Source organism: Dendronephthya gigantea, unplaced genomic scaffold (genome assembly GCF_004324835.1).
Source record: "Dendronephthya gigantea isolate DGI-Jeju-01 unplaced genomic scaffold, DenGig_1.0 000000F, whole genome shotgun sequence".
NCBI classification, from domain to species: domain Eukaryota; kingdom Metazoa; phylum Cnidaria; class Anthozoa; order Malacalcyonacea; family Nephtheidae; genus Dendronephthya; species Dendronephthya gigantea.
The window spans coordinates 4,511-25,592 of NW_021163010.1; the positions used below are offsets into that span (position 1 = coordinate 4,511).

Sequence of the window (21,082 nt, forward strand, 5' to 3'; positions counted from 1 at the left end):
AGAAGCCATTTTAAAATCCCAGGGGCATACCTTTCGTTCCGACCAGACAGTTCTTCGAGTGAAATGGAAGCATTGATGAATGCATGGAACAATGCATTAAAACTGTGAGAGCATGGATGATTATTGACAAGAAATGAAATGATGGCAAAACGGAATTTTGACTATTGGGACTCGCCAACAACTTACGAAAGTTACTGTTGATAGATTAATCGTTGGAAGCCCTAGTATAACTGTAGTGAATGAGGCTAGAAATCTTGGAGTTTGGTTTGATTCGAATATGATTCTAATGTTCATATTACTAAAACATGTAACCTGGCCTTTTACTTTCTGCATAATATACGACGTATTAGAAAGTACCTTACACACGAGTCTACGCAACAGCTTGTTCTTGCTCTGGTCATTGGACACTTGGATTATTGCAATAGCCTCTTTTATGGATTGCCGGCGAACCAAATTAACAAGTTACAGCGTGTTCAAAACGCAGCAGCTAGATTGGTGTCTAACACCCCTCGTTTTTGTCACATCTCTCCTGTCATGTACCAACTGCACTGGTTGCCGGTGAAGTACAGAATTATCTTTAAGATCATTTTAATTAGTTACATTTAAGGCCATGCAAGGCAATGCTCCAAGGTATATTTCAGATTTAATAAGTTTTAAACAACAATCCCGTTATAGCTTGCGCTCAAATAACGGGTGTTACCTTGGGTACCCTAAAGAGAGAACTAACAAAACTACAGGAGATAGAGCATTTGCCGCGGCCGCGCCAGCTCTGTGGAACTCACTACCAGTCTTAGAGCTGAGAACAGTTTGCTTAATTTTAAATCATCTTTAAAAACGTATCTTTTTAAATTAGCATATGAACAGTAGGTGTAGTTTTATCAAATATAGTTTTAGTTATTTGTAAATTAATACTGTACTTATATCTTGGTTGTATTTATCTTATTTCATGTAAAGCGCATTAGATCATATACATATGTATTTTGCGCTATATAAATTTTAAAAAAATATATATATATATATATATATATAATTATATATATATTAATATATTATATATATATTATAATATATTATAATATAATTATTATAATATATATATATATATATTATATATATATAATATATATAATATATGTATATATGAATCCTGATTAGTCTACCGTGATTAAAGGTTTCAGTTCAGTTCAGTTACGTACGCGCCGGTTTTCGGGTCGTTCGGACGCGGTTATATATCTATACGTTTTCTGGTTTTCGGCTCGTTCGATCGCGGTTACATACGCCGGTTTTCGGCTCGTTCGGACGCGGTTACTATCCATATTAGGGCCAAGTTTTGTTTCTAATTTACATCCATGATCTATCAAATTGCCTTTCACATTCTTGGGCATCTCCTTCATTGCATGATGATTGATAATGTTCCAATCAGACAAGTTACTTTTACAAAATCTCTTGGTACATATATTGATGAAAATATGTCCTGGAAAATTCATGTAAGAAAACTGTGCAAAAAAGAGGTATAGGTGCCCTAAAACGTATAAGGCCTTTTGTTCCTCATGCCACACTGCGACTAATACACCTGCGAGGATACTTCTAAATCTCATCCTGCGACGATCTTTGAACAGATCATCCTGCGAGAATGCTTCAACATCTCGTCCTGCGACAATCCTTATTATTTATTACTCAATATTCTCAAAGCGAGGATAGTTTTTATTTTTCTTCGCCATTAATTTGATTATTTGCTTGTAACCCTATTTGGGCTACGCTAACCCAATAATTACTATACTATTTGGCTACGCTAACCCTAAAAGACCGTGTCGCTGGCTCAGCGAATGAATATATATGAATGAATATGAATTTTGACAGATGACAGCCAGAGTTCTCCATTGCTGACCTGGTCACATCTCGCAGCACCCTCCCAATGTTTTTGGCCCTTCTAACGGGTCTGCAAACAATCGTTGGAGTCACTCAAGAAAAAAGGTTCAATACTCGTCCCATTTATCTTTGCTGTACACCATCGTCAGTAGAAATGGTGAGTCACCATCATAAGTAGAAATTTTCATCACAAATATATGTATTAATTTAATATCTTAATGCATTTAAAATAGAACGATTTCATATTTTCGGGATTACTCCCGGATATGTTTGGAATTGCCGATTGTATAGATGCCGTTTGTAAAAATCAGTCATAAATCAGTAGTCGTTTCGTCGATGATTTCTTCATTTCTTTAGCCCGATCTATTTCTCATATTTCTTTATTCCTTTTCCATTGATAACGCAGATATGCTGTGGAAAAAACATAATGTTTTGTTTATATAAATATAAACAAAATTCTAACCAAAGCTTGATTTCAATAGGGGTACTTATTAATACGCCATGTATAGTATCAGCAATTTTTAAATCACTTGGATATATATGCATGAGGCTGATTTATGCTGAAATCTGTGATAGTAACCAATCAAATTACAGGAAAAAATAAAGCGAGGAATTATTGTTTACAATAAGATGATGAAAAACAGATTGCCTGATCTGAGTGATCTAATTACTTTGTGGTTATATAATTAAAACAAAAAAATAAGGTACTATAACATTCACCTACACTTAAATCTCTGAAATATTCATTGTAATCCTAAAACGAATGATAAAGAACAATACTAGTTTAAAACAAAAGCATGAATGAATTACTTGCGACTAACTTTGATCACCCTGTAGTACGTAACATTCGATCGACCTCAAAGCTTGCATGAGCGTGCATCATCAGACTTCAAAACAGGATCGGTCATCATGCACTTTCTTAATTTGTATAATTTCAAAGCGAAAATAAAACGAACTTACTATGGCATAACCAACAAAATGATTTGGGATTTCAAAACCAATATCTATAGGAAAGAGGTTTGTAATGTTAAAAATATCGAAGAAGTTAATGTCAAACCAGAATGAATTAAGGAAAAATGACATAATAATAATGAATAGTATATTAAAAATTAGGAAATAACGAGAAGGGCATGAAACAAGAATTAAGAAATGACGAGAAGGGTATAAAGAGTTTGGCCATGTTTAAGCCCGTTAGTGTGTCCCGTTTCGCTGTGTCACAGACACTCGAGTTGGTATAAAATAGACGGTTAACTGACAAGCTATCATGCTTTTTAGTGCATGAAACTAATTATACTACCATGCACGTATTTCTTTCTTAATTAGTATAATTTTAAACTATTCAAAGATCAAGTCTTCGGTTTATGTTGTTCTTCTGAGTACGTATTAACACTTACAATCAGGTCTGTAATTCGATTTTTTCATAGGTGTTCTAACTTTAAAATAAAATAAAATATCTTTAGCAGCTAATAGTTAACATTCACCAAAGGCGTTAAACGAACGCAAATACAGTTTTACAACTCGGGGAAACGGTATATATATGTTTAGCACAAAGAAACTGGAAGTCGAAAGAGCGGCTGAAGTTAGTACGGAAGTTGAATGAACCGCTGAACGCCAACAAGATGGTCACAAATATGTCACATGCGACAACGATTTATTTCGATTCGCTAAAATGAAGATTGGCCATGGGAGGATAAGACTTGAACATGCAAGAAAAATTGAACTTTTGAAACTTATTCAATAGTCTATTTATATATAGCGATACAGAAATGCGCAATTGTTAAACAGCTCGGCTTGAAACTAAGTAAACACCAATTTCTGCGCTGTTCTGTACCATGCATGCATATACATGCATATAAAGTGAATAATAAACGGTATTCTGCATTGTTCTAAAATAATCGAGAAACATATACCTGACGACTTTAACCTGAGCCGGTTTAAATTGTGAAACAATTTGAAGCATCTTTTCCATCGTCTTTCCAGTATCAATAATATCCTAGATAAAATTGTGAGACTACCTATATCATTCTTTTTATCCATCTTTCTATCTATGTATCTATCCACCAACTTAATATATGAATGCATGCCACAAATTGTTTTCGATAAAGTCTTAAAAGAGCTTCGGGCATATAACAATTATATGCATGCCTATATATATGCAGAGGCATTGCTATGAGGCGCGGAACTAAAGAATTCCCAAGAAACCGACTTTTATATAGGGCAAAATTGTTCACTATACGATTTACAGTGCCAACAAATATAGAAAGTATAACATTTAGAAAGTATAACAAAAAATACAATCGTTGGAAATAGACAATCATAAGACGCCATAATATTTAGGTGGGGTTACAGTGTATAATTCGATTTTCAGTATGACATAATTACTCCGCATAACAAAGAACTTTTCTGACAGTGACTTTGAAAATTGAAATGTGAAAACCTTAATGATTCTTATAATGAGGCTTATTTCTTTATTGCCGGAAAATCAAAAATATATTCGAGACACTTCTGGTGCCAATTGCAGGGGTGTACCGAGCAGGAGAGGGGTGCAGGGAGTGTGATACGCCTTTTTTGTCTCAAAATGGTCGGGAATTGAAGTTTCAAAATGGTCGGTAAATTGAATTCATGGCATTAAGCGACGAGAGCAATGGACCACCCATTAGATAAATAAAATTATAAAAAGGCGCGTGAATTTTATTGTCTACGCTTCACAGAGTAAGTGAAAGATATTTATTACTTACTCCGTGACGCTGTAGTACTTTTAAGTTAATTGATTCATGTATAGTGATTTCTGAAACGACACAAGTTTTATCCCTCAATTATATTTCTCCATAAATAAAAATGTGCTTTTTTTGGTCTTCGTCGGTAAATCCTAAGCGACACCCCCTCCCAACTGGGAAGACCGCGGTACGCGCCTGGCCAACTTAGGCCTTTTGGGCTTTAAGAAAAAGAGTTTTCTTTGGGAAACACGGAGATGTCAATTACATTTAATCGCCCTGTACAGATCATTACCATACAGATATGCATGATTTTTAGTATTCAGTTGACTCAACATATGGTATGTAACAGGTGTACAAGACTATTTTGTTACATTCTATAGTGAAAAGACAACAACATACCTCAACAATCAAAACGTTCTAAAACATAAAAATCTACTTTTAATGGCAAATACAAGTTATGCGACCATGGTAAACTTAAATGTATATAAGCAATAGACATAATAAGTAAACATTTTGAAAAATAAAATATTTACATATTTTCTTTTGAATTTTGAAAGAATAAATAAATTAGTTTAGCTTGACTCTTTCATTTCAAAAGAAAATATGCAAATATTTCGCTAGCAAACTATTTCTCTGCAAGTGGAAATCCAGCCTAACCGACATGAAAGTACGCGTATATATCCTTTTTGGTGACTGTTCTCCTGACTTAAAAACTGTTTTTGAAAATTGTAATTTACTTATGGCTATGCTACGTTTGAAAACAAATCAGTATCAAGGATATTTAAATATAAAGCTAATATTTTAAAATTTTCACCTTTCCAGTTATAGAAGATAAATCATCCCCGCCGATAATTTTAACGTCATTAGTAGAGGAATCATTCTAAACATAATAGAACAGAATTGGGTAAAGTGAATATACGATTCAAAGACAAGTGTTGTCTAACCTTATTAAACTGTCAAGAGACTAGTAAACAGGATAAGAATACCTCGTAGCTCTTCAGACGTATGAAATCAATCGAAAATGGGACTGACTGACCTAAAACCAAGCAAAAAATTAATGCCAATTGCATTATACATAGCGTCCAAGGCTAAGCTTTTGCTACACTGTGCTGCATGTTTGAACAATAGTCAATAATTTAATTCCACTCCAACTAAACTACATTGTCTTTCCTGTTTAATTGTTATTCAACCGCTGTCACATATGATGTACTTATTTGTTTTCAACACCGTTTACATTGTGCAACTAAAAGAGTTGTGTCAAATGGTTGTGTCCAACTTAAAGACTTCATGACGCTGAATAGAATAAATTAACCAATCACACTCACCTGAATTCCCATTATAATTGATGATAAATTCACTCAAATGTGAGAAGAATTGGTAACCACCTTTTAAACAGCAAAGAGCTACTAATGGACCATGACAAAAATCACGACAAATATCACGAGCTAATCGTTCAACTCTAAAAAGAATAACTACGTTTTCTCATATTTTAAACAAAACATATTTTAAACAATTACCAAAAGTGTCATGGACATAGTAAATTATAATGATATTTTATGATATTAATTTCAATTTTGTCATGATTTACTTGTTGACTTTTTTTATAAAATTTTAGGAATTATGTCATAGCCATCTTTGCAAATAAACAAATAAAACTGTAAGGAAAAATCCTTTTGGACAAAGTCCATCAAGCAGGAATCTACTGTAGTCTACTAAAAAAGAAACCAACATCCAGTAATACCAGTATTAATTTGTGAAATGAGGTTGTCTAGTTTCTTGAGGATGGTAACCAAAGTTAAGCAGCAAATTCCTCTTGTATTAAATTATTCTTAAATAAGATTTCATGTAAGATGCTGCTGATGATATTTAGGATGCCAAGCAGAGAATATGTCTTTACTGACCTGTTAAGAATAAGGCCTTTAGGAATCATGACTGACTCCAGGAAATCTTCATAATGATGAGGAATGCAAAACATTTCTTTGGAAAAAGTGTGTCCATCTTCAATCTATGAAAGATATATATATATATTATAATATATATTAATATATATATATATGTATATATGAACTTGTTGTATTAATGATTTCCTCAGACATAAAATTAACTATTTATTTGTTAATATCCAAACGTTTCGCCGGTCAAGGCTTCTTCAGTGGAATGGTTAGTAGCAATATTAAGATCCTAGTGTATATACAGGTATGTACAATTAAAAATTCATAGCTTATTTCTATACTAAACGGAAGTAATAAACATGCTAGTCATGCATTAGTGATAAGTTTTACTTAGGATAAATGTCTATTAAAATTCTATGGGTTAAAAATGGTTTCGATATATACAATTCTATATGTTAAAATCGTTCTATATACAAATTGTTTTCCCAACACAACCGTTCATAATGTCTTCAGATTGGTTTTGTATTTCATGAGCCTCTATATATCTTCGTTCTTCGTCATTTCGAATATTTGAATGCAAGATCCTAAGTAAAACTTATCACTAATGCATGACTAGCATGTTTATTACTTCCGTTTAGTATAGAAATAAGCTATGAATTTTTAATTGTACATACCTGTATATACACTAGGATCTTAATATTGCTACTAACCATTCCACTGAAGAAGCCTTGACCGGCGAAACGTTTGGATATTAACAAATAAATAGTTAATTTTATGTCTGAGGAAATCATTAATACAACAAGTTCATAATATACCAGACATGTTTCCACAAGCACCTTCATATATATATATATATATATATATATATATATATTATATATATATATATATATATATATATATATATATGAGAGGAAAGATTGTTAAGTGTATGGTTATGCTAATTTTCAGGTAATTAGGCTATATAGGTTTGAAGGACGGTGAACAGATTGTTATTTCGTTTCTGACGAAGGGGCTTGCCCCGAAACGTAAAATAAATTATTTCTTTTTTTTTTTATTGATGTATATATATATATATATATATATATATATATATATATATATATATATATATTTACATCAATATAAAATAAAATCAATGAAATATTACAAAATTTTGAATATATTGTTCGCTACACTCTGTGTGCCTGATGATCGCCTGATGATCATTTCAGAAGAAACGTGAAACACAGAGTGTAGCGAACAATATATTCAAAATTTTGTAATATTTCATTGATTTTATTTTAATCGCTCTATTAAATTTTGATATCGAGCACTCTTTCTTCTTGGATACTTTACTTAATTGTATTTACATCAATATATGTATATGTATATATACACTCATTTGCAAAAACAATGGCCGCAGATAGATAGATACTCAAAGTCTAATTAGAATTCCATATGATTACAATGAGATTACATGAGATTTCAATCATATTACACAACATATGCAATTCTAATTAGATTTCTAATTAATTAATTTCTAATTAGATTTTCGGCCACATGCTGCAGCCTTCTTCAGAAGTTAACTAACTAAATACAAATGAAGCCAATATATAAAGAGAAAAGTCCCAAGTGCTATTCAAACCACCCAAATTAGTCTTTCTTAAACCCTCATTATGTTGTTATCTGTGTCTCTGTCCACTTTTTTATAGTTTCAAGCTTCTGCCACTTGAAAATCTGCTTTAAGTTAAAATCTGCTAGCAACCTTGGCTGCCACAGAACAGACTAGCTACAAATTAATCATGACCAATCACCATTCTGATTTTACAAAATGCCAAGTATTGGAAAACATTAGTTTCTTTTTCATATGCATTTAAAAAAACGTTGGCCTGCTGCATAACCAGCAAGCTGTATGTATGTGTGGCAGAAAATGCAATCCTTAAAGTGGTCAAACTCACCATGTGAAACTGTATGGGGCTAAACCCCTTTTGGGGTCATTTAAAGGCTGGATAAGCTCATAGCCAACTTTTATTCTTTCGTAATATCATTTCTCTTTATTATATGTAAGGCTTTATTATCCTTTGTACATATATAGGAAAAATTTATGCTTGCTGCAGCTAGCCTGGTGGGCCCATGGAGAGACATGGGTATAAATCGCTATTTGCCTAGGATTTCCACAATAAAATACTTCTGTAATCCTACCTTGATAAAACCTGCCATGTTGCTATTAAAATGTCTCATGCGCGAACTCTTATAGCTTCTGGTGGTCAAAACTGCTGCAAATTCTCTCAGAATTTTATAGGCACACAATGAACTTCGTACTTCGTAAGCTGGTAGGCGTACGTACGCACCAGTGAACTCGTACGCACTGGATTATCGTCACAGACCGCAGTACGAAACTGGACTGAACAAAAACAAACATACTTTTGAAGATATAACGTAGCATCAAATGTATAAAATAGCCTAAAATAGACACTTAACATGATATGTTTGTCATACTAACTTTCCTGACAAAGGCCCTCAGGTCGAAACGTCGAGAAGTGTTTTGTCTATTTTAGCCAGTTGTTATACCACATTTGATGCTAAATATTTTTGAAGAACTGAAGAATTCGAATTAAGTAAATTAGCTTGTAGCCCTAGGTACACCACGTAAGTATTTATTACTGCAGTTAACCGAAAGCTTTGCAGTATTAAATACTTACGTGGTGTACCTACAAGCTAGTTTACTTATTTGACGTCACCATGCAAACGTACAAGAAAATAATAACTGATTAAACTGAAGAATTGGTTGGAGGGAAATGGTTTGCTATAAGTATAAAATAATAAATTTACATATTTCTTCGGAATTTTAATGGTATAAATGTATTAATCAAACTTGACTGTTCTCAATTCCACTAGGATGAGCTTTTCGGTCGAACGAAATTTTTCGTTTGATATTCGTTTTAAATTAAGTCAAAATAGTCTACACATGGCAGCATATTTAGTGCATTTTTTTATTTCTGATACAATATACTAACAATCTAGAAACGAATGAAATAAACTGATATATAGATGAAACATAAATTCCAACTATTGGTCATGTAATTGCCGCTAAATTTTACAAAACTATATCGCTATTCAACAAAAACAGTGGTGCAGATGGAAACATGTAAATATACTGCTGCGTATCCCTGCGTTTAATCACTGTCATCAGGGTCATCATAAATCTGATACCTAAAAAACATAAATCGTGCATGCAGAAGCGACGAAAGAGATGTTTTCTACTAACAGTCTAATGGAGTATTATAATATTAATGTTGCACTGGTTAGTTGTCATATATTATAGTGCATGTCATGTTTTTTTGCTTAAACTTAATTTGCAAATATATAATGTTTCATATTTACCATGTGGCATCAGATTTCTCCATATTCAAAGATGACAATTCCAAAACAATCTGTTGAGAAATGATGAAAACGGGGACAGCTACATCGTTAAATACACAATAGTTTTATTTGTTCTATTAACATAAAACAAGTGACTTACTCTTCCCATCGTTGTCTTGGCTCTTGAGAAAAATGAGACATCATTTTTCACAATTACTTCTAAACTTTTCTTAGGAACTTCGTTTCTATCCAGAGTCCATTCAAAACTAAATGATGATATCAATGACAATTTCACATAACGACCTGCACAGGTATTTTGAAAAATTTTCACGCATTCGTATTCTTTATAATGGCAAAAATTTCACCGACAGTTCAACAACATAAAAGCAACGTAAACCACTAGGTGATGATCCCAGCGTCGACTTATATATATTCATGTTCACTGACCGTAAAACAAATAAACTCCAAAAGAAATGAATAATGTAGAACACAAATATATCGACGAATATAATAAATAAGTCGTAGCCTGCTGATTGAACTGAATAGTTTTCTTTATGAGTTTACTTGTCACTGTCTTTCACACTTTTTGCAAAGCCCATATAATAGATGATACAACGCAATAAAATTTCTTGCCATACGACATACGTACCTTTCATTAAACTTAGGTTCCAATGAATTTTTGACTACCTCTGTCTTGCGACGAGAAGATTTTGATTTTTCGGGAAGAAGATACATCCGCACATACGGATCAGCAAGACCATCCGAATCACAAGGTTGTAAACCCCTGAAAAACAGCATAACAAATAAAACATTTTCCATTACAGATGAACTTTCATTTACAAAATATTTAATATTGTATATATGAAGCACCCTAAGGCCTAACCCTATATAACCTGACTTGACTAGGAAATCAATTGTGGTAGTTTTACTTTTTCAGTGCAAGCGCGTATTTCCTTTCATAATTTCAAAATTCATGTATTAACTACTATATATATATATATATTATTATATAGTATATATTAATATAATTATATATATATATATTAATATAGTTTGTTGATTTAAGTATCGTGTTCTGTGTTTACATTTACCTTGCTGAATGGACAACGACAGTAAGTATCTTGTCTTTATGTGTAATAGATAGTTCAATTTCACCAGTTTGTTCCCTAAAATGAATATACAGAGACATTGTTTTAAAAAGACCTGCATACATGATATTAATCTACTCTAAAATGAACCATTTCCCCAATTGCGAATCTACTATAGCTTGAAATAAATCCTACCCGGGAGATGGTTTGGACTCTATTGTCGGTTTGGAATCAGGTTCCGTCGGGGCAGAAGCAGGCTTTCTTTGACGGACATTAGCGGTTTCTTCACTATACGAAAAATAGAAAGCTTTTAAGGCGTTCTATATGTTTAAGCACATGCATTATTACGCGTTCTATAAATGAGCACGTGCATGGACGACCAACTGATTTATTATAGTAGCCGTCAGATAGATTTGATGCAGGTTTCTATTAATGAGAAGACGCTCGCTGAGCGTTTACCCCATGCAACTAAAGGAGTGTTTTGGCTTAACCGGAGAAAGTTTATAAATAAAAGCAGATAGGCAGGCACAGCAAAAACATTACAGGTTGAAACGAGGGCAATGAATGGCAGGTCGGTGAATCCGTCGATTGCGGATTGCAAGTTAGATGCGAAGTTGGTACGAAGAAGCAGGAAGTTGAATGAGCCGCAGAACGCCAATAAGATGGTCACAAATACGTCACATGCGACCACGATAATTCTTTTTATAGTTGCGATTACTTCGTATACTTCAGGGAAAAAATTATCTGGTAACCGGACGGACAATGGTAAATATCATGGCGGAATAGTATTATATAAAAAAATTCTCGTATACCAAATCCTTGGTATGTATACCTTCCTACTTTCTCTGCAATGGGAACAGGTTTCCCTTCCTCTTGAGAAGTTTGAGCTTGTTTTGCTTCCGATTTAGCATCACTTTGTTCTGAAATCTCGCACGCATCATAATTAACTTTTCTGTTTACAAGAGCCTATCAATTCAAAAGATGTTACATGTTATTATTGTGGTTATAATATCCGTCAATCGATTGCTCAAGAAATACTATGTCCCCTTTCCCACGTAAGGCTTTGAGCAGCTCTGTTTACGCTACAGTCAATTTATTGGCACGCGAACCAACTTTAGTGTAGTGTATAAACTGGGTTTTCGAGTAATGTACTCAATAAAAATCAAATGTTACATACCCTTAGTTTTAGTTCACACACAACAGAACTTTCATAACCGGAATCACGAAGTAGAAAAGGCTGTTCAACCGACATATCTTCAGCATCGATCAAACTGTTCAACTGAATCTCCGACACGCCGATGTTCTTCTCTTTGTTACTGTCAATCACCTAAATGTTAAAATAAACTCAGGGCCGTAGCTAGAAGCCTAATTGGGGGGGGGTGTATATTCATATATTCGTCTTATGCCCGACTGATTTCTTTTGTACGCTATTGTTCCTACGGTATATAAACATGAATATATGAATATACACCCCCCCCCCCAATTAAGCGGTCTAGCTACGGCCCTGAAAAAAGTCGAACTGGTTGTCCATTCATGCAATGCAATGACATCGCAAGAATCTCTCAATCAATCTCTCTCAGTGGAAAATTGGGGGTATCACGAACATCGCAATAATTTCATATTTTTGTTATTTTCTGAGTTCTGACCTTACTTTCTCATCTCATCATGCATAGATTTTAAAATACGTGCACGGAAACATTTCATTAGACAAGCGAATAACAAGGTAACAAAAATAAACATTCAGCACCTCAATGTTCAGTTCTTGATATTTTGCATTAAAAACCAAGAAACGATAAAATTCATCCCACACAGGATTCAAAGTATCTTCAACAACCTAGAAAAATTTGAACGATATATCTATCGTATAGTCACTTGTATATTTTCATGATGTTACAAAACAGATAACACAATTACCTGGCTTTGAACAGTCTTATTCCCTAACGTTAGTTTACACATTGCACTTGTTGATCGTTTCACTTTGTTTGCAACCTACGAATATATATAATACGAAATATAGTTTAGGCGATAAAATGTGCATGTTGACTCGTCACAACTACTCAGTTAGTCTCGTTACGGGACTTCACGAAATTGTGCAAGATTGGGATTGATTCATTAATTGATTCATCATTCATTGATTAACCCTAACCCAAAAACTACTGTTATTGACTGACCGGTAATTTCTTTGCGCAGTCCAATTTTACAAACAATGCTGCATTAGCTAGTAGATCATCACTTTTCTCATCCTACAAAGCAAAATTGTTATTTGCTTTATTTGCAACAAGAGAGGTAAAGTGGTTAAAACGAATGGAATTGGAACATACGTGTTTTGCAACGACTAAATCTTTAGGATCACTTGATAAGGTAAACCATGTACATTTCACGTGCAATTCTCCCGACTTCGTCTCTTCCAGTGGCATCCACTATAAAATAATGGTTAAATTAGTTACAACGATTTACTAGATATACCCACACGGAAAAGGTATGGGTACAAACGCCGGCTGTCAGAGATACGGGTACAAACGCCAAAGATATGGCTGCAAAAACGCCAGCTGTCAGAAATATTTTAAGGTATGTTTGTTTGAAAAATTATAAAAATAAGACCATAAGTTAGTGTGACCTGATCTGTTAATTTTTATTACCAGATTCGGTCGGATGCACATCAACAGCCCAAGCATATTATAACAATTACCAAATTTATTCCAGCTGCCTAACAAGATTTCAGCAGCCTTGCTTATATAATATTCGTATGGTTATAATGCCATAAGGTGGACTACTTCGAATGTGGGAGCCTCAGAAGACTTAAAACTTCCAAATACACACAATACTTATAACTTTGCAATGATTTCGTACATAACTTCTATTTTGACCTCAAATTTGCACTTCTCCCAGCACCCTTCCGGCCGGGGGGTGCAACTTGATTGTGATTACGAGATGTTAAAATACCTAAGCAGTGCAATTTATAGTAACGGTTCATCTAGTCCCAGTGACTACCCCTTTTGCATTTTCCAACTATAGTAATCAGCTGGAATGTAGTGCTTTTATAATATCTTACCAAATCCACAATTCCTTGCGCAGCAACAGCGGATATGTCCAACTCGATACTTAATGTAAAGAAAATACAATAGGCCTGATAAATTTGCATGTGGCTACCGCGTTGCTGTATGGCCATGTGAGCAAATCATACACTAAAATTGAACTATCAGGGGGACCGAAGCGCTATAGCGTCGATGATATACTACCCCGATGATATACTACCCCCGTGATATACCACCCGATGGTACATTTATATAGTATTGCTGCATGATCTTCACAGGTCAATTGCTATATACCTGCAGTACAAGAGAAAAAACCTAGAAAACTTTAATCTACAATGCATTAGAGCAAAGGAAAAAACTTACTATCCCATTGATTCGTTATCGGAGGCCTTGTCGTAATCAAAAAGGTGTAACCGAATCTTCTGTCCGTTTGGGAAATCAACAAAAAACTAAAACGCGACATATGGTACATGATGTAATCTATATATTAATATCGAAAAACTAAACGAGCTCTTTCTACTTTCTTACATGAATAGCGTACCTCAAATGTTTCACTCCAGTTCGGAGAAAGCGTGTTTTTCTTCACTTCAGTTTGAAATGATTCGGATCCAACTAAACATTCATTGGCCAAAAAAAGAATTAACCGCGCGATATAAAATTTCTCCGACAGATACTGTAAAACTGACTAAAAAACCTTTTTAAACCTATACTTTACTGGAAACGTATACAAGCACTATAGTTACTAAAACTTATACCAACACCTAATACCATACCAACATACCAACAACAAATTACCAGAAACTAACACACTCAACTGCCTCAAGTTATTAGAAATGATAACAGAGGCAAGTTACTAGAAACAAACACTGCAAGCTACTACATTTAGATTGGTATCCACTTACTTTTAACAACAACAAATGGATCCGCTGACCCTTTCTTTAGGAACCCAATATCTTTTTTCTCCAAATCACGTGCTTCAATTACTTCAAGTCTGATCACGCCCTGTATATGGCGGGGCAAAATCACACAATTATTGGCTAATCGTGTTCACAGGAGGCAGAAGCAAAAGTGTATAGTCGGCAGCGCCGCAGCCTTAGTTTCCAACACAAAACAACAGAAATTTACAGTGATATTTCCAGCAATGTTTTATTAGCTAAAATATATAATTAGCTCTAAAGCTAAAGATTCGCCGCTCTTAGATATAAAAGTAAAACAATAGCCATTTGCAATCTCTGAAGACTGAAATTATAATAAAATGAAACTGTAGCAATTACTTTTTACTCAGTTTTAGTTTGTGAAATCAGTACGATAGGTGAATATTGCAAGAGATCAGTTTTTGCTAATGTGCTACATGAAATGTTCCAACCTACCTTTGGCATAGGATATTTCAAATCAAATATGCTGCTGTCATTTAATAATGGTATTGTAATTCGATTTGGAAGGACACAGAATGATGCAATGACATCGCCAATAGCCCCACGCAGGATGTTACTAAATTTTTTTTAAAAAAATCAAACAAACCGTGAGTCATAATTGCAATACATATTTTACGGGTTCAGTTCCAGAGATACAAGTGTTTTTTTTTTGGGTTGCTATATAATAAGTTTCCAAATTACATTTTTACTTAAAATTACAGTATTTATCTACTTTCCCTATTATATGAGTACCTGAGACCTGGTACATCAAGTATATTAAGAAGATTTGTAAGGTTGAAATCCAATTCCTAAAAACAATAAATAAAAAAATTATATGTTATATATAGATTTAGTTGAATGATGTTGTCTATGTTATGTCCTTAATAATGATACAGAATTACAGTATATTCCCTTTATGCTGTTTTAATGAGGGAAATCACATACCGGTTGATCTAAGAAAAACACAGAGATACCAGCAATCAGTGGAGAGGCAGGAACAAGTGGAGACATGATGACACGTAGAGTACCTCGAAGCTTAAAAATAAAACCTTATTTCAGGCGAATGCATGCAACTCCGCACATCTATCTGTCCACTGCATCATAAGGTTGGAAGAATTAGGTACCATACATATACTAAGTAAACAATTGAAGCTCATAATTGAACTCCATGTAGTGTATGTACTGGGTGATTCTCTGGTCACACATGTGACATTGCTGTTTCTTCAGGCTTCATATTTTGCATGTAACAAAATAGAATAGCACTGTCATGTGTGTGACCAGAGAATCACCCTAGGTACTAGTTGAGGCTGAAAATTCCTACTAAACTAATTGTTACTTGGATGTTAATGATTTTGCTGAATGCAATTACACACCTGAACATCTTCAATGCCTACAGTTACGCACTTGACAGATAATTCAAAATCTGCGTCACCAGAATATCTAAATATTCAAATTGCAAATAATTATATGATAATTAACTTAAACCATTAACTTGTAGTAAACATTCACTATATGCAAAATGTGCTGTTTTTACAAACTAATGACTTAATAAGTTAGTAATACAGCATGTAAAACAAATAAATAAATGTGAAATTCAAGAATCTTAATTATTATACTGTATTTTGTCAATATGCAACCAGCAAGCATATTGCAATGCACATCAGATCATATAACAGTGTAAATTTACGAGCTTTAAACTCCAAATATTATTATTATTGTCACTACTAATAATAAAATATTATAAAATATTTTTCCTAGATTCCTAGAACTTTTGGTTCATGGATACCTATCACTTCTTATCATGTAAATTTATAATATATTTTATAAATAAAAGCAATATGATAGTGCTATACTATATGCAGTACATACATGACATCAACGTCCATTATCACTTCTGATCGCTTTACATTTTCAGTGTAAACTTTGATTCCCCCAATACGAGGAGCCTTTTAATAACATACAATACTTTAAAAAACATATGTGAATGCAACTTGCAAATGAAGTAGAGGAAATAATATTGTACCCGATTTCCAAGAGATATTTCTGTGAAATAAATCGACTTTAACATTCCGGGCACAGATTCCTGAATTTTGGGTTCAACTGTTTCCTTGAGAATTTTAATCACCATTTCATTCACGTAAGGCCAGAGTTGTGCAACAAACTATAGACAAAGATATAGTTTAGAGGTAACTTTGGATACTAGCTGTACCTATAATGGCCTGAATTTTTGACATTAGCTAAAATTCCTTGCATTTATTATGGGATAATTACATACAATAAATATAGCTAACAAACCTTGTTTAACCATTCTGCCCTCTCTACATCTGGGAAAAACACCTGCATGGATACAATGAGAACTACACTTTAATTTTTTTTACTCTTAAGTTCAGCCTACTACAAGCTTATCTATTAATCTTATGTGTTGTGTTGTTTTTTCTCTGTTCCCCTGTCAAAAGTCCTAAGCATGATCTAAGTAATGTCATGGACAAAATAGATGATGGCCTGTCTTTAAATGAAGGAAATGTGTGTTTTAGTATGCAGAAATGACTTAAAAATTTAAAAAATTTAAATGTCATGACAATATATTAAAAAAACACATTAATTTGGACCAATTGTAAGCAAGCTATGATTGTACTAAGAATCTGATATTAACTGGTATATTTAACATCATTGCCTGCATGAGTGGGTTAGCAGAATTAGCAATTGCAGGACTTAACCTAGGACAATTTTGTAAGACATAAAGTAAGCTCTGACCTGTTGTTGCAATAAACAACAACACAACAGGGATGCATGATAAAACATAAAAAAGGGGAAAAATAAGGCAATAACCATATGTGATTACTATAATACAGTATTCTAATTCTATTAAGTATCATGCTAGAATATTCTAATTTGTTAATCCAACAAATTCCGGAGTGTAGTTTATATTTAAATATAGGGAGTGTGTTGCAGAACAAGCTTGACACGCTCAACTGCCTCACACACTCAACATATTTCCACATGCTATAGCAAATATAACTGTCACAAGTACCAAGCGATAATATCTCTACATATACATAATTACATATACATATGTGTGTATTGACGCACCCAATTCGGTAGATCTTTCATACGGCTAGCATCGTTTGCATCGATAATTTCTGGTTCTAGTTTTATTCCCAATTTTTTATCTTTTTTATAGCATTTCCAAAGTGTATAAAATGCAATACTAGACAACAGCCAAGCGTAGTTAAAATCCCAGTGACCAACGGACCATACTAAAAACCCACCACCAAAATATTTTAAGAACGAGATTACTCCGGCATAAGCTCGAATTTTTGATGTTATAGGTACAGAAGGTGCTTGCTTATTTTCATTTCTTTGTTCTTTCGTGCACACATCTTTCCCTCCACTTTCGACATCAGTCATTGCTTCTCAAAAATCAGCGACTACAGCCAACCAACCAGTTCACTATCACTACAACCAAACCACTGAATATAGCTTTGGCGAAAAATTTTTCGCGTTAAAACTATCGCGTTACGCGAAAGAACTGGGAACGAGGATGGTGACGTATCTCATAATGATGATGACATCAGGCGAAGCATAAGGCGAAGGGGCAACCCCTTGCCCAAGGTGGCGAGAGTATGGCCTATGGGGGCTAGGGGTTCAAGCGTTCACGGAAATGTACCTTTTAGCCAGAAATTTTGAAGAACTTAGAAATATGCTCATACAGTATAAGACAACTTAAGAGAAGCTTCGAAATTCTTGCAATGAATCAGTCTAGTCCTTTGACAACGAGAAATTTTCTACTATTGATGGAAGTTGGTATTACTTTATATCAAAATATAAAATAGAACTGATTCATAAGACGTCGCTGTGCGTATATATCGTTATTTTCTTATTTAGGCTACATCTGCAAGCGCGGAAAATGCAGTTTTACCGCTATATTCCTAACGAATCAATCTATTTGATTATTTCAATAAAAAAACGGTTTGAGTCTGTTTGACTTCATTTTGGTAAATTAAAGGAAAGCGGCATCAAAGGAAAGGTTTACGAATTAAAAGCCTGCTACAAATGCTCATCAACGAAGCTTGCATTGTGACGTAAATGACAACAGCTGAAAGGCTCTCATTTTCCCGTAAGACACATCACCGTACGAAGAGCGAATAGCAAAAAGCTCTATGTTGCCGGCTTTATAAATTGGACAGAAATTTGAGGAAAATTAGAAAGTTTTAAGGGAAAGGAAAGAAGCCAGTATAGTATATATGAACATGCAATAATATATATTCGTCAAATATATAAAGTTTGCCTGCTCAACAGCTTTACGCCGGCCATTTGATCATTAACTGAAAGAACTTCATTTGCCTGCATCTGACTATAATCACTGTATATGTATAATAGAGCAGAACAGAAATAATGATGCAAAGAATAAAGTAACGAAACGCACTAAGTATACAAGATATGCATTTCAATATAATATAATATAATATAATATGGATAAATTATTTATAATCAGAGAAGTATATATTATAAAATGGAGAAACGAAAATTTCACTCTTCGTTTTGCTGCTAAAACATTTTGTGCTCGAGATCGGCCACAAAAATTGATGGGTTGTATTAAAATAACGAATAAAGAATTGCTTCAAAATGCTTACCCACGATGGTAAATCTCCCAACCGAGCTCGAATAACCTCTTCTTCGTCTTTTGCCAAAGCTTGTCCGACTTTTTGCTTCCATTCGCGCTTCTCCTGTTTGGTTTTTAATACATAATAACCAATTGCCGCAAACAGAACCCACTGACAGCTAAACCCAAGCCAACCAAGGAGCCACACAAAAAGAAATAATCCAAAGTATTTTAGAAATGTGACAATCCTCTGCAGGAAATGCATGTCTTGCAGAAATGCTTCTACGCTTTCTGGCTTTGTCGTTTCGTCTTTCTCTTTTTTCTTCGTGCCATCAACTGCCTTTTCATTTTCATCCATTATTGCTCACAGCTCTCGCGTCTCATTCAAAAGCGTGTTTATGTTACATATACATATGTATATGTATACTTATATATAATATATTCCCCTGACTACTAAGTCAGTTTTTTAACCTTTGTTTACCCAATAACCGCATGTCAAGAGAAGATATTTTAATTTTTAGCCAATGGCGTGTTAGCTTTCATAACACACAGCCGTCTGTCACTTCAACAAGAGTTTTGATAAGAGGACAACAGCTTTCGTTCACAAGATCCTTACGACAATTATTGGACCACGAATGGTTGAAATATTTTTTAATTTGAGCTTTTTAAATATTTTATCCTCCAAAATGTCAAACATTATTCTTCTTGTTCCCATAAATTTATATATTCAGACAAAATAACCCGCAAGTTTCTTATTTGCATACAATAACTCAAGCAGGTGGCAGACAGAAAAGCCCTGAACTGTGATACTATATTAAATTTTACATGAACAGTTCCTGACATTTTTGTTGCGACTAAAAATACCGAAAACATTGTAGAGATAAGGGATAAACTGCATGGGAATCGGAATGAGACCTTCAATTTAAAGTGAATATTAGTGTCTTAGTGGAAGTAGATTTCGCGTATGAAAACCAAGATAAAGTTCGATAATCCTCAAATGGATCATTCCCCTGTTATACTATAAACGCTAAAAATGAACAAGAATTAATATAATCGCAATACTGTTTTGTATGGAATTTGGCATCCCAAAATTAGTAAAATTGGAAAGTTTGATGTTGAAATTATGCTAATTTTGGATGCTCTTCCAGCATGTAAATTTTCCAAGTTCAATTAAATTCAAAAGACTAAAGGAAAAGGTCTGTTGGAAAGGTTTCAATAAAATTCTGTAATGTTTGTAACTTTTGGCAGAAACAAACTTATACAAATTTTAGAGCAGACACATGTACTAAATAAAGTTGTTGAAAGAGTAATGTTTGTCAACGTCACATTATATTTATATATAACTACAGAGCATCGAGAATTGGATTGAAATGTGTCAGACAACAAGATGTTTGACTGAATAACGCACAAGAGAGAACGAGCAAACTCCTTTTATGAAACGGGGAGAATTCTGAATTGACCGTAAGATGGCGGGATGTACATTTTACCAGAATGCATTGCGGGCATTAAGTATAATTCTAGTATAATTCTCCACTTTTTGCACAGCTTTGCTATATTTTTCTTTTCTGTATTGGACCATATAGTTGATAACAACACCAAGCAGCAACAATCGACAAGTC

The 21,082-nt window shown here is 33.9% G+C and overlaps 2 protein-coding genes across 3 annotated transcripts; both read right to left on the reverse strand.

Annotated features, from left to right (window-relative positions):
* Positions 1-2,038: 2,038 nt before the first annotated feature.
* Positions 2,039-8,813, reverse strand: LOC114517808 (hypoxanthine-guanine phosphoribosyltransferase-like). The gene is made up of 11 exons (XM_028537635.1): positions 8,663-8,813; positions 6,488-6,591; positions 5,912-6,045; positions 5,573-5,622; positions 5,401-5,466; positions 4,986-5,003; positions 3,780-3,862; positions 3,264-3,271; positions 2,830-2,873; positions 2,594-2,623; positions 2,039-2,280 (listed from the first exon to the last, which is right to left on the reverse strand). Exons 1-11 carry the CDS (start codon positions 8,699-8,701, stop codon positions 2,233-2,235), a joined length of 624 nt encoding a protein of 207 aa, XP_028393436.1. The 5' UTR covers positions 8,702-8,813; the 3' UTR covers positions 2,039-2,232.
* Positions 8,814-9,316: 503 nt separating this feature from the next.
* LOC114518380 (extended synaptotagmin-3-like) lies at positions 9,317-20,149 on the reverse strand. 2 transcript variants are annotated; one of them, XM_028538360.1, is made up of 24 exons: positions 19,495-20,149; positions 17,156-17,197; positions 16,884-17,021; positions 16,730-16,806; positions 16,234-16,300; positions 15,806-15,895; positions 15,614-15,669; positions 15,317-15,437; positions 14,849-14,948; positions 14,488-14,558; positions 14,310-14,395; positions 13,964-14,012; positions 13,233-13,331; positions 13,083-13,154; positions 12,826-12,900; positions 12,659-12,745; positions 12,089-12,238; positions 11,744-11,877; positions 11,107-11,199; positions 10,915-10,989; positions 10,473-10,607; positions 9,984-10,089; positions 9,845-9,894; positions 9,317-9,673 (listed from the first exon to the last, which is right to left on the reverse strand). In XM_028538360.1, exons 1-24 carry the CDS (start codon positions 19,819-19,821, stop codon positions 9,637-9,639), a joined length of 2,337 nt encoding a protein of 778 aa, XP_028394161.1. In that variant the 5' UTR covers positions 19,822-20,149; the 3' UTR covers positions 9,317-9,636. The 2 variants fall into 2 exon arrangements, with proteins under 2 accessions (XP_028394161.1, XP_028394171.1); XM_028538370.1 differs by lacking the exon at positions 19,495-20,149 and adding an exon at positions 17,951-18,349 and having other exon boundaries at positions 9,318-9,673.
* Between the last annotated feature and the right edge of the window lie 933 nt (positions 20,150-21,082).